Here is a 17,820-nt window from a genome sequence, read left to right on the forward strand (position 1 = left end):
TTATATCGGTCACTTATGCATTACTTATAAAAACAGAAATAGTAACTGCCAATGTAATAATTCCTTTTGTATGCACACAGTGCAGATAAAAATATCACTGATGTTCCAGAGAAGCTGAGTTACTTTAAACCATTAGATTTCTCTACACAAGTAAATATTTACACAAGTAAATATTTACACATTCATTATTAAAATGAGCCATTAGTGCAAGAGAGAATCTAAGAACGTCAAAGAATGTCACAGGACTTAATGACACAATAAGTTTATACTGTAAAGACAGTGTTTCACGTGTAGCTACTTAATCTTTACACTTGCAATTCCTCAGGAAAATTCAGAAAAATTCAGAAGGGAATAGCTGTAACTGTCAAACCGAAAGTCCTGTAGAAAAATGCCTGTTGTTTTGCAGTTGGCTATCCATTCTCATATTGTCCATGGGAACTGTGAATTTCCAGTACTGTTGAAACTCAAGTTGCATAACCAGACACTTAAAATTAAACCCTTACCTTCCAGAGCAGGCTATCTGTACACTAGATAGCACAAATCATTGTATCACCGCATATAAAAATGCTGCCATACAGGTGTAGCTTTCCCATCCTGTGTCACTGTAGCTCTCACTGAACTTAGAGTGCAACAGTTGCCTACTGGCTTTTGTATAGCCTTGTCAAATAATAATCACAATTTCGTTTCAGAATTTGTAGGTGGTTAGAGCCATAAGAAATTCTCTTCTTTTTATGTGCAATTTCTTCCTTCTGTTCCTAAGGCACTTCTACCCAGAGACCTCAACAAAACAGTCTCTAGATTGTTGTACGTGGACAGCTAGTGGTATGCAGGCCACTTCAGAGAGGTATTGACATCGTGCCTCAGCAGCTGACCACCTCCTCCAGACTGTTTTGCATCTACCAGTGATTTAGGGACATATTTTGTTTTCTTTCCTGTTCTCCAGGTGGGAGACTCCAGGTGGGGTCTCACCAGAGCGCAGCAGAGGGGCAGAATCCTCTCCCTCGCCCTGCTGGCCACGCTGCTTTGGATGCAGCCCAGGACGTGGTTGTCCTTGTGGGCTGTGAGCGCCCATTGCCGGCTCGTGTCCAGCTTTTCTTCCACCAGGACTCCCAAGTCCTTCTCGGCAGGGCTGCTCTCAATCCCTTCAGCCTGTGCTGATACCGGGGATTGCCCCAACCCAGGTGCAGGACAGAGAGAGGTGAGGCTGACATGTCGGTAGTTCCCAAGGTTCTCCTTTCTGCCCTTTTTAAAAATGGGTGCAATGTTTCCCTTTTTCCAGTCTCCAGGGACTTCCATGACATTTCTAATATCATGGAGAGTGGCTTAGCAATTCCTTCAGGACTCTGGGATGCATCTCATCCCAGTACCCTGGGAAGAGTACAGGTGTCCCTGTACTCTTCCCAGGGTACCTGTCCCTGGTTCCACTGCCTCTGATTTTCCTTCTTGCCCTTCAGTTTGCCCATCAGGTCTCCACTCAGCCATGCCGGCCTCTGGCCTTCCTGACCTCTTTTCTTACACCTGGGGATCGAGAGCTCTTGCACTCTCTGGGAAGTGTCCTTAAAGGTCTGCCAGCTCCGTTGTGCTCCCTTGTTCCTGAGGGCAGTTTCCTAGGGGGTCCTGTTGACCAACTCCTTGAGGAGCTGGAAGTTTGCTTTCCTAAAATTCAGGTTCCTGACTTTAGTCTCCGCCTGCCCCATATCCCTCAGGACTGCGAACTCCACCAGTGCATGATCACTGCAGCCCAGGCTGCCTCCCATCTTGATGTCACCAGTTTTCGATGCTGACAGATAATCAACATTATGTATCTTGTAGGAAATATAATAGAAGAAAAATAGGAGAAATATTGCACTGGATTAATGCTGCAATTAGCTTAAAAACGATGTGAAGTTAATTAACTATTATATTGCTTGAAAATGTTCCAGAAATGACTTGCAAATGTACATGTGCAGAGGAGTGGCATTAATCTGTATTATTAAGGCATAAAGATTTCTTAGAGATCTTAGAATAGCTGTAGTAACCAGAAACGCCATTGCATAAGGAAATAAGTCTTATAAAAATGTCTGTCTTTTTAATGAAGTTATTACTGCTGGTGCCAGGGTTTTTCTCCTTTCTGGTTTCTTGCTTTAGTCCACACTGTGATGATGTTCATGCATCTCTGGAAATGCCTTGCTTCTGTAAATAATCTTACATTTCCCCTGGCACTTACTTTGCAGGAAGCAAGGTGCTTCAAAATTATGTATTTTATATTATATATATATAATTGTATGTAATATAATTTTATATAATATAACCTTATATAATATAACCTTATATAATATATGTTATGTATAATAAATTAATATAAATAATAATATATGTAATTATATATATAATATATTCAAAATTCTGTGCCCCCTGAAGTGCATGAGTGTTTGACGCTGACTGCTCCGGGATGTCTTGGAGGGTACGTATCACTATGTGCAGACAAACTGCAATTTAATTGGAAATGATACATTTCATAGCTTAATTGTTAACTTTGCATCCTTTTTTCCAAAATACAACATTTCGTTGCAGAGATAATTTGAATACCTTTGTCACATTGAAGAAGGAAAGAATTAATTAAATTCCAGGTTGCCAATCAAGATGAGAACACAATATGGAAATCCCATTAAACAGCAGGCAAGTAACGGTGCTCAAATTGTGATAGAGACTAATGTATCTTGCCAACGAAAATGCCATCTCCAATCTGTAACATAATGATATGCACAGATTTCTCCCTGCCCCCATTCCCACTCTTTTTGCTCAAGTCTGAAGTGCACTCTGTAATGCATTATTAAGCTAAATTCTGACCCAGTTTCTTAATTATCTGTAAGCTACGGGGAACTTGTAGCAGAATATTAACTAAGGCAAGAGATGTAAGACAGAAGAATCCACGATGGCATTAGAGAGAATCATCAGCATTTTGCTAAGAAAATGCTTCACATTTTACTATTTAACCTTGCCTAACAAGTAGAATTTATCTTTTAAAGCGGTACAAAGTATCTACCCACCAAGCCACCAAAACAACCCGGGCAAAAAAGACATGAAAAGAAAACAGAAGTGTTTGAGGAAGCATTCCTGGATTTACAAAATTTAAAACTTTTAGCATACTGAGACATCTCTGGGACAACAGGATTTTTTCCAACCGCTCTTAGTGGATACCATCAGCAGTTGTTACAATCTCATATAACATGTGCTGAACTATTTATTTTAGATGAACTGTAGAATATAATCCGCTATGGCTTATACATGTGTACCAAATTTTTTTGGGGTACAATTGGGATACACAACTGTCATACTACATGACAGTTTGAAAGAATTCTCCAAACACTTTTGTGCCTGGTGAGTATCAAGTTAGCAGCTGCAGTTTTATACCTCCCTGCGCTGCTGCATAGCATATTAGTGGAATATAAGACGTTTTCATGGTGAAAAATCAACCACAGATATACTGTATCAGAAACAAAGAACACATGGGCTTCTACCTACAAAGCTGCAGGCATTTATGATTTTGAATGTATCTCTGATGTAAAAATGTTCGAATGAGTGAAAAACATACTGCAAGAGCAATGTATTTAGTGAGAACAATTTTTAATACAAAACATATTTCAAAATTATTTGAGGAAAAAATACTTTCCCCACCCCATAATTGAAGGATTTGTGGTACGCTTATATAGAAAGTCAAGCTTTAATTGTAAAATTTAGACAACAGAGAAAGTCTGCAATATATATTTATAATTTTGTGGACAAGGATGTATTTATTCAGTTCAAAGATCAAAGAAAACCCATGCAGTCCACTTACCATTGAGTTGAGGGGTCACCTAATTCTGCAGAATATGGAATTTGTATACACATTTGAAAAAAATATGTTTCATGAATTCATCAACAAAGAAATCCTACTGTTTGAAAAAGAGGAAGAGTAAATTAAATACAATGTTTTATTAGCAATAGTGTCAAATGCAACTCGTGGTAAGTCTGTAGTTTGCAAAACATTTGATGATTGGAAAGTGCTGACAAGCTGAATGTACATTCAAGTACATTGCTTCAATTTGAAGTGTCCTGTCCGTACTGGAGCATCTGGATGTATCATTGCTAATGCTAACACTGTGATTTTCCTCCTTCAACCCACCAAATACTATTCTTCTTCTAGGAATAAAGGTGTCCAATATCTCTCCAAAGGGACAAACAGCAAGGCTGAGACACCTTTTCTTTACAGATAAGGGAACAAAATCAACATCAACATTTTATACTTGAGCACGCAAACCAGTGCGTAGGCATCTAAACAAAAAGACCAACTTTCAAAGGCAGATTTTGTAAAAGTACTGCACACTTTTCCATTTGTGTGATTTATCTTTCTAGACTGATCTGTGTATTCGGTCAGGCCCAAACATTCATACCAGAGTATCCTTTACAGAGAACGGACACCTTTTTTTCATGCATTTGCAGTTCATTTGTGTTTGATTGCAACCAAACCAGCGTTTAGTCAGCTGTCCCTGGGCCCAAGGAGAGAGCAACTGCGACAGCATGTGCTCCTGGGACAAAGCTGGACACCAGGAGGATGTTTATCAACATAAATATGTTATGCAAACCATCTGTGACATCCTGACCCCGCAGTGTTTGATTCTTTCATCTCCTGAAGTGCTTTGATCCATTGGTGAACTGTGAGGAAATCTGCACAGCCTTTTAGGTGGGAAACCATTCCAACTGCTGCAGACATGGCTGGACAGACAACCTAAAGGCCTTAACCTTGTCTCCGTTGGGCAAAGAAAAGTCCTTAGTGAAAATATGCTGGTACCTATTGTTCACTTCTTAGCATAATCACCAGTGCTATTATTGTTAAATGAAAGAGAGCCCCCCTCCCCTAAAAGCAAAGTCATCTATTTAGACATAGCAATGTTCTGCCTCCTTGCATCATGCTGCTCCATGGTTGTCGCTATTTCTTTCGTAAAAATGTCCAGTAAGAGTTTTTTTCCTTCTCAGGACTCTATTTCTTCCATCACTTCCATCACAATTGTTCGAGGGCCAGTCAGGATAAGGTTGCTCACTGTCCTATAATCCACGTGGAGAACGTTGAGACCATTGACAGATACGACAAATTGGCAAACCTGAAAAGTGAGCAGCAAAAGAAGTTATGCATTAGAATTTTTTTGTAAAGTTATTTACACAGGTGTACTATCAACTCCTGGGAATGCAAAACATCCAGAACTCTTCACACCATCTCATTCAGCACTCTTAAGAAAAAAACATTTCTTTGAATTAATCTGGCAAGTTAATTTTCCATAAAATTTTTTGAAATGTCACTGCAATTTTCCAGTCTGTAGAATTTTGAAGTCCTACATCAATCATTTTTCTTATAACAATGACATTTGCTGATATCAATGGTGCTTTGCAAACAGTACAGGACAAGACATCTCTGGCCATTGCAAAAAGTCCGTTATCCTTAGTTTGTCTTAAACACTTTCATAGAAACCATTTTAGACAGCTGTTGGTAGTTACGGTAAAAATATGCATCACGTTTCCAGGCTCATGGCAAGGTCTGGATGATGACTTCACTAGATCAGTGCCAAAACCTCCACCAGTACAACATGAACCCAAAGGATCCAAATTCTAGGAAATAATATCATGGAAGAAGAAATCAGTACTAGGACAGATTAAAATGTCACTGCCATTTTCAGGAGATATTCCTACACAGATTTAGTTCTTTTTTACTTTTTATGTGAACAGTTTTGGTTTTCTTCAGCAAGTATGGGTTATTAGTTAACTTCAAATACGCTAGTATTTTGTTTTTAGAAGCCATAACAAATTTAAATGTTGAAAGTCTTGTATCTTCTGTCCAAAAAGTCTTGGGAGAAATATTCTGACAACCACCACTGTATATCTTAAAAGAGTTAATCAGAGAAAAAGTCACATCAACATTGTAAAAAAACTGAGCAGGAAAAGAAAGATAACAATACCGGTTCCTCAAAAACATTAAGCTTTCTCTGTATCTAATCATAATATTACAGTATTTGGTAAAAAGGCCAAAAATATGTAGTGTCTAGATCTGCGTTTTTAATGATAAAAATATGGAGCCTAAAGCAGCACTAATATCATCCTGATGTTTCAGTGAAAACAATACATTCACTAGAAGATTATCTTACGTACAAGTCATCTTGAGTCTATAAGAAAGAAGCTATGAAGTCCGTATCACTAGAAATTTACACGCCTTATTTTGTATTTTTACCTTTCCTATTTAGGCAGAAACACAACACAGAAATGTATGCAGGAGAGGTGGGAAGCAGCTCTGGTGTCTTCCAATGCCAGCTCTAAACCAGATTTTCTCGCGAGCCAAGTCATTTGACTTTTGTGCATCAGCTACCTTCCCTCTCAGGTAAAACATGTGGCAAAACTAAATTCATGTTTGTGCAAAATGTACAGAATGCAGCTATCGATGTTCCATTTAAGGAAAATTATAGAGGAAGCAAGGCCAACCCAAAAATGTAACATTTCATCAAAAATGCCACTGATTATTTTAATCTCTGCTCCTCAGACCCTCGGCACAGGAACAGCAGCAGCAGCCCCTGGAGGGAGGGGAGATCTCTCTCTTGCACCCTACCCCCGACCCTCAGAACTCCTCTACAGAGCTGAAAAGCCTGGAAGTCGGCCTCACTGGTAGCCTAAACGATCATCAAAGTATGGCCATCAGCAATACCATTTATCCAACTTCCATGGCAGCATGGATGTATCTTTCCTATACATTCATACGCTGTATTTCAGCTGCAAGTAGCTTTGGGAAAACAGTTTAGTTTTTGCACACAGACAAAGCCTCCTGAATTTCAAGGATTTTGGTTGAAAAGGTAACCCATCATTCTCTGCAGTGTGCCTCAAGTAGTATTTAAGAGGCATGTCTATTTAGTTTAAAATGCAGATTATTGCAGTATCTATAGGTCTCGACTCCAGCGGTATTTCCTAACGCTTTCGATGACTTTCCAAGATTGTATCAAGTTTTACTGAATTATAGCTCTGGCTCCAGAATAATATTTGGGTTGATTTAAAACAGACCTGCAGAAATAACATTGTATCTTCTGGCTTAATGCAATTTTTTGGAAGTTGAACGGCTGACGTTTGTTTTACTGCTGAATATTCTCAGACTTCTCAAGTTACTGGAATCCCAATGCATGGGATTCGTGTTTGGCCAGGGACAGGCATGCAAGCGTGTGATGGATAAATCTGCATGCTGGATCATGTCAGGGGCATTCGGGGGCCTCCGGGGAATGTCCCTGGCAGAGGAACAGACTTTCCAGAGCAGCCAGCTACTCGCACCAGGGCGGCAACGCTGTAAATGTGGACGGTGCAGGCACCGAGTAGTGAAGAGCAATCTGGATGTCAAAGAGTTAATTTTTTATGCAAAAGACAAGAGTCTACATGACTGAGTTCTCAATATGTTTGTTTTAACGTATGCCCTTGGTCGTATTTCTAATCAGCAATATGTACTGGCTGAGAACAGTCCCATTCGTGCCATCCTTTGCACTGGATCCAAATGGCTTATTAGTCTCACCATTTCCAGTGGATGGGATTAGATGCAAAAAGTCCACCCAAGCCAGATGAGAAGAGAAATGTAGAGAGGAGGACAAGGCACAGAAGAGCGTACTTCTGTCCTAAAATATCATGAAAAGACCCGTGAGGAACAGGAGATGATAATAAGAGCCAGTCACCCTGGGGGCAGAAAGCTCTCTCCATGGCCATCACTTGGCCAGTGTCCCCAAGGGCTGAGTCTCTGCAAATTCCAGATCCAGCTCCCTCGGGGATAAAGAAATGTGGAGCCATTTGCTGCATCCTCCAGTCCTGAGGGGGGGAGAGAGGTCCGCATAGACCTGAGCCTTTTGGTATGCCGAGTGCCCTCAACTCACCCACTTTTCTTCTCCCCACCCCGGTTTTCCATCCAGCGAGGAGAAATGAAATGCAGCGCTGCTTTGTGCATTTTGGCCATCATCAATCCTGCCCTAAAAAAGTCCACATCGTGCGTTGCTCTCTTGGGGGAGATGATACAAAACAAGCGAGAGCAAGTGAGTACCCACAAACCAGCCCTGACTGAGTATATCAACCCACATATTATCATCTCAGGAATCTTCTTAAGGAGACTGGTTTACAAAATCATGATGATTTAATGTTACATTTATAAAAACACATTTCAAAAAGCTGTAAGTGCTCAGTTCATAGCTACAGCTGTTAAGGGCTTTGTAACTATAAACATGTAAAATTTCTCTGTTGGTTTCCACACATCAGTAACTATAATAGATAATAAACTGAAGTTAAAAGAGCCTCAAAGAGCCTTTTATTGCTCATTTCCTCATAGCTCTCCAAGGAGCTTGACAGGAGATAAGCATCCATTTTTATCCCTCAAACTTCAAGAAATGACAAAGTCCAGAATAAATTCCAACCATTTTGTTGGTCAGGATATGGCAATCTAAAAACCACAGAAACAATAACAGTTAAATAAAGTAACACTGAAATTAAAAGACTCCCTTAATTAATTTCAAATATTTGAATGTTACATGAATAAACAATTATTGTTAAGTATTTCAATTTCCCACCTTGGCAAACAGCAGCCCACAAGAAGCAGGGACAGCAGAAAAGGCACCTCTGTCCTTCTACAGGTTTTCACTGGCACATACAGAAGGTTTAAACAAATCCAGGTGTTCCCAGGAAAAGGAAAACTTCGACTTTGGGCTTACATTTGAACAGAAAGGATCTGGGAACCTATCGCTTAAAGAAGTTAGCAAAGATTTGTCACACCATTTATCATCAAACTGAAGATGGCAAGAAGAGGAATTACAATTAGTTACCATAACATTTAATAGCCAAAATCAGGATTGTGCTGGACTTGGAGCTGTACAACCCTTCCTACCCCTCGCTGGTTATTGTTCTTCCCTCCATGGCAAGCTTTGGCTGCCTGTCCCTCCTTGGTCGTGCCAAGCTGCCCTGGAGATACACATCCACACCCCTTGATTTTCCTGTCGGGAGAATTGCGCGCTGGCCAAACCAGAGCCCCGCTCCCTCGCAGAAGGCTGCCTGCGCCAGGGCCGGAGAGCTGAGCCAGCGTGGATCAGGAGCTGCGGTGAGGACGACTGCGGGATGTGCCCGAGGGATCTCAGAGACCAGCTGCAGGCATGGGCATGGAATTGCACAACTAGCTGAAAGCACTTTATTGAATAAAAACATCATATACCTGTCACTAACTCTTACTTAGCATTCTGCCTCAGGATGAGCTTAATATTTATGAATGCTACAGAAATAGTATTTGAGGATAGGCAGTTAGCCTAGATCCTCGGATATTCAGATGTTGTTTGTGGTGTAGGCTTTAGTCACTTCTCCTTGTGGAGCCAGGCCTTGATTGCTGGACTTCTTTCAATTTAATAATAAAAAAAAAAAATCCTGAAAAAATTTCCTGTCTTTTTCTAGGCACACTGTTTAGAAGGGTGCTGTGAAAGAGCATGAAAAGCTGGAAATTCCCACCACGGGATTTGACTTAAGTGACGATTGCAAAGTTCTTTGGGACAGCCCTAAAACTGGTCACGAAGCAAGTAACAGCTACGCAGTCAACAGATAATATATCTCAAAACAGTAGGATAAGAACAGGATTACACAGTCTTTTTAATTTGACATAAATTTATAAAAAAGTTTGAGATGAAGAGGAATGAGAATGCCCGCGCCAGCACACAGGAGGCAGCGTAGCTGGGGGTGGCTGGGGGACTGCCCCGCTCCGCAGCAGCAAACACACGTGCCCCGGTTCAGTGGCCATGGGTTAAGGCTCTAATTCTCAATGGATTTATCGTTTACATTTTGGCGTCAGGTTCAGTGTCAGGAATCCACTCTGCTTTTTTTTTTTGCCAACTTCTCCTCAAGGAAGAGAGTATAAATACTATTACAAATACAGTTCAAATAGGTACCAAAGAAATCAGTGTTACCAAATACAACGTAAGGTCGAAATTCTTGAATACAAAGCTAGATTATGCAATGACACATTAAAGATAGTGGCAAAAATACTGTTTTTCAGCAGTACTGGTGTTTTACCCAATTATCTGGGCAGTAATGGGACCATTCAGGGTCTAAGACTGCAAAGCACAAAGTCTCTACCAGCATACCTGAGTTTTACCCTCCAACACCACCAAGGTCAACCAAACAGCAAGGTTTTCACAGGGTGTTTGACACTGATAGCTGCTCTGGCAAACAGCATAAAGAGATGCTGAAAAAATTGCCACCAATTCATTTCCATTGAAGGTGCAAATATTACTGTACATGTGGCAACTGCGTGAAGGAAAATCTTCAATAATGCTGGAGAGAGTGAAATCCAGCCCTGCATTAATCTTCCGCTTCGGAGCAGCCAGGATTTCACCCCTGGACTCTGTGCAGATCTGCAACAGATTTCTAGCAGCTGGCAGCTCAAACCAGGGCCATGTCCTGCTGCAAAGCAGATCCCTTTGAAAACAAGGTACTTCAAAAGTTATTAGCCCAGTGCACAGAAACATGCAGTTGCTGGGAAGGCTGTGTGTGAATCAGGGCTGGCTCAGTCATCCACCATAAGACAGACTGCATTTAAGCCTTTACTCTGCTCATAATTTGTATGCAAACTGATTTACACAGAGTTATCAGATAGTTTAGGACACAGTCCCTTGACTGTTATCTCTTCTGTCATCTGTTGTGACACCAAAGTCACACAGGTAATTTTTACTTTAAGACAAGCCATTCCCAAAATACATGGAAAAAATGTACTGGTTTCTTTTTGGTCTTTTTTTTAAAACCCTATTACCATCAAATAGAAATTATGAATTTGAGCAAATGTTGGAATTATTTTCAAGCCTGGAAGATTCTTCAGCAATTTTCCTAAAAACTAAAATAAAAGCTAAGTATACCTTCTTTCAGAGCTACCTAAAGAAAGGTGTAATTTGACCATTTTACAGGATAAAATTGATACCAAAATTGATGATATAACTATTCCAAAAAGAAAAGAATAGTCCAACGTTAGTGTTTTAGCTTTTCTTCTATGTCTATAAATATCTGAAGGATGGCTGTCAGGAGGATGGAGCCAGTCTCTTTTCAGCAGTGCCCAGTGACAGGACGAGGGGCAACGGGCACAAACTGCAGCACAGGAAGTTCCACCTCAACACGAGGCAAAACTTCTTTACTGTGAGGGTGACGGAGCACTGGAACAGGCTGCTCAGAGAGGTTGTGGAGTCTCCTTCTCTGGAGACCTTCATAATCCGACTGGACGCGTTCCTGTGCAACCTGCCCTAGGTGATCCTGCCTTGGTAGGGGGGTTGGACCAGATGATCTTCAGAGGTCCCTTCCAACCCTACCATTCTGTGATTCTGTGATTCCTGCTAATGAAAATTAAAATGAAATCCATTACTGAAACAGCCTGCTTACATTTCTGTTATAGAGATACCCTCAATAATTATAAATAAATGCTTTTTTCATGTCATACTAATCCTACAGGGACAAGGATCAGCTGGCCAGTTTGAGTAGCTCAAGTTTATAATTGTTTCATTATGGTGCTCTGAAACTCACTGTCATCTTCCAGAGGAAAGGTTCTTCATGTGTAGTTAGCAAAACCATCTATTTTCAATGTGTAATCTGCATGAGAGACCTGCAAGAGCCTAATTTTTATTAGATACCAGGCCATGCTGTCAATAAGAACCCTTCCTTACAGGCACCCATGCAAATTGGGGCTGAAGGATTAACATTTTGCAATTGTCAGTGACCTGGAGATGTCTTAGAATACCCAACAAATCATGTTCTTCACACTTTATAGATACTTCTTAAAACTCTGGGCCAATTCTAAAGTACAAAACTTACTGGTTGATTCCTGTAGTATGGCCACAGCTCTCACCTGTGAAAGTTACTGAACTGCTGCAACTGGGAAGGAAAAAGCAAAGCAAAATAAAGAAAATATATTCTTTTACCACTGCTTGTTTAAAAAGTCGATATATCTGCTTTGGCTTTTCTTGTCTTGCTGATGGATTTCAGCAAAATTTGGGGAAGGGTTAGGTGCTACAAGAACGTAACGTGTGAAGCACAGCTTTCCAGCCTGCATCAAGGAGGAAGGAAGATCCAAGCTTCCAACGTTTTAAAGGAAGAGTTATGCTTTCACTGGGGTTCCCCCCCTCACATTCCCCTTGCTCCTCTGGGATGCTGGGAACCGCTCCTCCCATTCGTGCCTCCCAAGCACCGCTGCCTTCTCCAGCAAACAGATGGGAATCAAGGTGTAATTTTTTAAATCTAATTTAAATAGGAAATATGACGGAGTTGACAAATGAGTGAACGTAAACATTTACTCCCATCTAAGGCTGTTCTTCTGTCACAGACAAACAAAAAATTACATTCTTTCTACTTTTTATTGCAGCTACCATTTCAAAAGGAGCTATTTCCAAGCGGGTAGCCACGCAGGTTTGCCCTGCCGGTTGTTAGATCTCTTGAATAAAACTTCTGAGATAATTACGACATCATAACCTCATCTATCTCACACACCTCGCCATGGGTTCCTACGCAAAACCCTTAGTGACAACAGCAGAGAGCGAGGTTTCCCTCTCTTTAGGGATTGAAGAACTAATCTTACTTTTAAAAGAAACGTGGGGAAAAAAAGGGTTTGTTTATAAAACACTGGAGCAGTAACCTGATCTGGGACCCCACCACCATTTCTGCTGGCAGAAAGGGATGCCCTCGGCCTGAATTGCCAAGGACTTTGTGGATCCGGATATCAAACCTCCCCCAAAGGGGAGGCGGGCTCGTAGCAGGACTTGGTGCCCACACTCCCAAGAGGTGCTCCTGGCCCTTCGTGCTGGCTCAGGGGAGCAATGTGCCAAAGCCAGGCACCGCTCCCTTTTAACCTTGTGCCAGCAAAAATAAATAAATGGAAGGACTTGGCTCCAGGCCAAATGAGTTCCCTGATGTGCCCGACATGGTTGGAGAAAGAAGGCAATAGATACAAATCTGGTTGGAGGCAAAGGGAAAAAGGGAGATGAAAAGGAGGTGAGGATAGGAGCAACCTTCCTGGCAACAGCTTACACTCAGATCGGTAAACTGCAGCTTAAGTTCTCAGATAACTTAAAGTCCCAGTGAAATCAATGGCAAGATGGATGTTAGGGCAGAAGGAACAAGCACAGAGAAATCTGAGGCAGGAGAACAACAGTGAAGGCGAAAAGGCGCAGGGCTCAACTTCTTCTTTTACACCCTTATACACACAACTTGCATTTATGCTGGTACAGGGGCTCTTCCATTTTAATACGTAACCCATAGCAGTAAAGCAGAGGAATCCCCGTGCTCAGCAAAGAGCCCAGGCCACAGACATACCGAACGTGCTGCCACAGAAGAGCCGAAGATACAAGACTAACCTTCCAAATAAAAGCAAAGATAGATAGGCAGCACTGAAGTATTTGCTCCCACTCTGCGAAGCTTTACATTGTCACACTGGAATGAGGAAAAGAGATGAAAATCAGAGGTCCTAAAAGTTATGTTTCCAGTTAGATTTTTATCTTTTTTTTTGTTTGTTTTCAGAATTTGTTCAATCTTGCTAGGATTAGCAAATCAAAGCTGGAACCTAACAATTCAAAACCTACTGCATGTCACTGGAAGGTTAAAAAATCATGCAATGTCCTTTTCTACATAATTGAGGTTACTGGATGAAACAGAATAAATTGCAGCTGTGCGTTCAGCTCTGTAAATATCTCTAGCAAATGTGTAATTGGCTGTAGAGTGGGTGGTGTGGGAGTGGGCAAGTATCCAGATCTTTCATAAACACAGGATTTTCTCTCTAGAGGGACACATTTCTTGTTCAATGTTGACACCAGTGTTAGGCTGGCTCACTGTCCCATCAGCGGGCTAGAAACTGGGTACCAGCAGAGCATGGTACAATGCATAGCAGAGAAAACCAACTCCATTTACAGAATTACAAATATAAGCATGTAATTCTGGCTCTCCATCTTGGTCTGTGGCTGCAGTCTGGAATGGATGGCTGGCCTGAGCAAGCCTTCGTTACATATTTTCATTACATACATTCATTACATATCTCTTTTGTTTTTAAAAAAAAGGCTGAATTTTTTATAGTATTCCAAACTCATCAGTCTCCAACTGAAAAAAAAATCAGAAATTAAACAACATAATATAAAAAATAATAAAAACATCTAATAATATATATTTTATAACATAATACAATAAGTCACATAATATTAAAAGTCATAGCTTCTCAAAGGACCTCATCATTGGTTCAGATAGTTTCCCCCCCCATAGTTCCCCCTCTGCTCCCCACTGATGGGAATCAATGGGAATTTAAGTCTTTTTTTTTTTCACTGGGAATAGAATGAAACTATTGCTGTGCAAACTCCACAAAGAGCGGACAAATTAAGAGGGGGAAAAGAGCTGACCTAACAGCCCATGAGAACAATTCTAGTTTTGCGGTGGGCAGCTTTTGGTCTGCACGCAAGTCTCGGCTCTGCAGTGGCAGAGTTGCCCCGATGGATTGACTGAGCCATCAGACAAACGCAGACATAGCAAACGGGAATTACTCACGTAGGTAAATTAAAGCTATCTGTAGATACCTGGAGGGTAATAACAGTAAGGACCTAATACCCTGCAATGCAAACCTCCCATAAATACGGAATAGGGAAATATAGGTCACTGCTTCTTGCGGCCCTACTGGGGAATTGGCGTGTAAAATGACTGACTGAATCTGAGTCCCATCGAGAAATACCCACAGGTAAAGCCGAGCTGGGCTGGGCCACGTCAGGACAGCAAACCAGTGACTGTATGCTTAACTTTATAAGCGTTTTTACCATATACTGTAATTTGATACCTACCACAGAATAGGTCTGAAAATGTTAAATAACTCAAATGGATAAAGGTGGCTCTAGGTAAAATACTGCATCAGTAGCAAAAGAACATGGTGCCTTAGCTTAGAAATGTCTTTTTATGCTTGCGTTGACTTTTTAGTGTTGTTTTTTCTGGTATATCTATACCTAAACTGGAGTTGCTAAAAGAAAAACACACATAATGAATAAAGAACTTAAAAACTATATATCAGTTTACTTACAAAGTCAAATATAATTAGGTGAACCTAACTAAATGTGGTTCATTTAAGGCCCACATTACTTAAACAAAAATAGTCCCTAAACCAGCCCAAACAAGGGAGTTACAAGGGCAGCCAGATCTATGCAGGGCACCTTCAGCACCCTCCAGTATCAAGACTGCAATGAGCAGGAACGATCTGCGCCATTTGAGACAAACAGCTGCTCTCTGTTTGGACAGACAAAAGTGCAATTGTTTTTCCATGTGTTTGACTAGCTAAACAGAGCCTTGGCTTGAATGCAACGTGTTTCCTGAATCATTTGCTTATATCATGAAAGGAAGCCAGCTTGCGTCTTGAGCAGCAACAAGAAAAGATGTGGAGAAGCGGAGGGAAAGGTCTGCATCCCCAAAGCGCTCGGGGCAGAGGGATGCACTAGCCATGATGCTGTGAGCTCAACAGCATCTGAGGACCCCTTCAAGGCTTCAAGTGGAATGGATATTGCAACTAACCTAATAATACAAAATGCTTTTCACCCTCAATTTGAGAGCAAAAGCAGTTCAAAATGCCATTATTTTGCTGTACCGGCCTCTAATTTTGTGTCTTTTTTATAGACACTTAGGATATTCTTTTTAAGATTTCAGCCATTCTGCAGCAATCCAGCAGTGGGGTAAGTTTTTCAGATAACAGTCCTCTCTTTAGAGAGCCTGGACTACCTAAGAGTGACCTACAATAGCCTAAGAAAGCTCAAGCAAGGGTAAGATCACAGCTGTTCTGGCTGGCACTAAATCTCACCGTTCAATGGGCTATAGACTACGCTGGAATTTGGAAGCTGTATCAAAACACAAGCACAACCCTGTTTTACAGTGCAGCTGAAACCAAGACTGCTTTCTCTCTGAATGGCTACAGCTGTAAGACTTCAGAAACAATCAAGAAAGCACTTTCATAAATGCAGGGTGTTCAGATATCTGGGTTATCCTGCCATAAAACACCATTTACTTGAAAAGGATCTTTAAACCTACTTTTTATTAAAATTAATAAAAAATTTAAATTTAAAAAAAAACTCACTGACCTCCAATTATGAACCTGCAGACAATTTTTTTTCTGAACTGTATTTCCTATTGATGAGAAGGAGCCAATGTACAGACACAATGTACAACAGGTCACTTGTTGCCCAACAGCATTTTAGGTGACGGGCTTACAAACAAGTTCAATTCTAATGTCAAGTGCACTGCTGTGAATGCAGAAAAAAAGAGCTCTGAGGTATTATGAAACTTTCTGTATTTGTATAAGGTTTCAGTTGTTGTAAAGAAAAAAAAAAGTCATTTTATTGGCCAGTAAAACTCTCTCTGTTAAAAGAGTCTTTAGAAAAATTCATGTCTGGGATAAGTAAGTAAAACCTTGCTAAACCTGTGTCCTATAAGTTTACAGGGAAAAAAAAAGGAAATTCACTGTTAAAGGTGACATTTATACTCAAAAAGCTAAACCCACTCCTTTTATATTTCACGCAGGAATTCCCACTGCCTTAATGCCTTTCTCTATAGTGAATAACATGGATCCTGTTGTTCAAAAACAGGACCGAAAACCATAAAAAGAATTTTTCACTGTTTTCTTTTGTGTGTGCAATTTGCAGTTTACATCCCGCTGGAGTGACATCTGAGCTCTGCGCTGCCTGTCTGCGTGGGAATGGATCTTCCCCCTTATATCCCAGGGGTGAGTTTTCACATGCAGAGTTTTGATTTCTTTATCATATAACAGTCCCTGATAGCCACAGCAAGCACTAGTCTCTAGCCCAGTATAAAGCTGCCTCATTTTTTTTAGTTCATTTTATGCCCACTGACTCAGAAGAACAGAAACCCATAGTCCACTGAAGCAAGTGCAGTCCCACACCCCATCTACTTGCTGGTGACTGTGTGCTCAGAGACGTCTGCACAAGGGTGGAGTACACTTAACCATCCAACACAACTTCAACAGAAGTACTGGGGCCTCAGAAAAGACGTCTTCAAAACAAACTGATCATTAAACAGCTCTGTGGGGAAAGAGGCAAGGCAAACCAAGGAAATGAGAAGAAAAATGGAGATCCACCAAAAAAAAGTAGGAATGTAGGATGAAATTCTGACATGTCTGGAGACCACGGGAGCTTTAACATGGCTTTAAAAGAATCAGAACGCCATACTTAAAAGTCTAATGATATATTAGTGGTAAACAGAGCAAAACAGAGGAGAATTTTGGTAAAGACTAGCAGAGACTGGAATACGGTATCATTGGAAGTAGAAAGCCTCTACTCACCCCCAGAACAGTTAGAATCTGGGCAGGGGTAGCAGGGTGGTATGTATGTTGCAAAGAAAGTATCTGGAGTTGATGCAAACACAAATTCCTGGTCAGGAGGAGGAGGATGGCTTATCAAGAGGACAATTTTACAAACTGAATTTTGAAACTCAGTGGGGCCTGTGCTGGTGCAACTTTGCTGCACAGGAGTTGGTAGGTCCAGTCAGTAAATTTGTATCTACGTGTTGCTTTGAGACTGGGAAACCTAGACCATATGCTGTGAACCACAGCCCCATGAAACACAAGGAAACTTTAGCAAACCTTGAGTTTTATTCATTTGTACTGGTACAAAAATGTACCTACTCGTCAAACATTTTGATTATGTCAGATTTGTTGGCATTTTCCATCTGTCTCATCCCACAGTACTTTACAAGAATATCTGTGTATCCTGGTAAGGAAAACGGTCAGTGTAGTTGCACAGAGAGTTTGTGGCAAGATGA

The 17,820-nt window shown here is 40.9% G+C and overlaps 1 protein-coding gene across 1 annotated transcript in view; it reads right to left on the minus strand.

Moving 5' to 3' along the window:
- Positions 1-4,991: 4,991 nt before the first annotated feature.
- DEPTOR (DEP domain containing MTOR interacting protein) overlaps positions 4,992-17,820 on the minus strand; it is a gene marked incomplete at both ends in the record, with an annotated part of 76,439 nt that continues 63,610 nt past the window's right edge. Inside the window, one exon of the mRNA XM_082014974.1 lies at positions 4,992-5,120. Coding sequence (XP_081871100.1) covers positions 4,992-5,120 — 129 coding nt within the window. The remainder of the gene's footprint in view (positions 5,121-17,820) is intronic.

Source organism: Phaethon aethereus (assembly GCF_964289735.1).
Source record: "Phaethon aethereus genome assembly, chromosome: 2".
NCBI lineage: Eukaryota > Metazoa > Chordata > Aves > Phaethontiformes > Phaethontidae > Phaethon > Phaethon aethereus.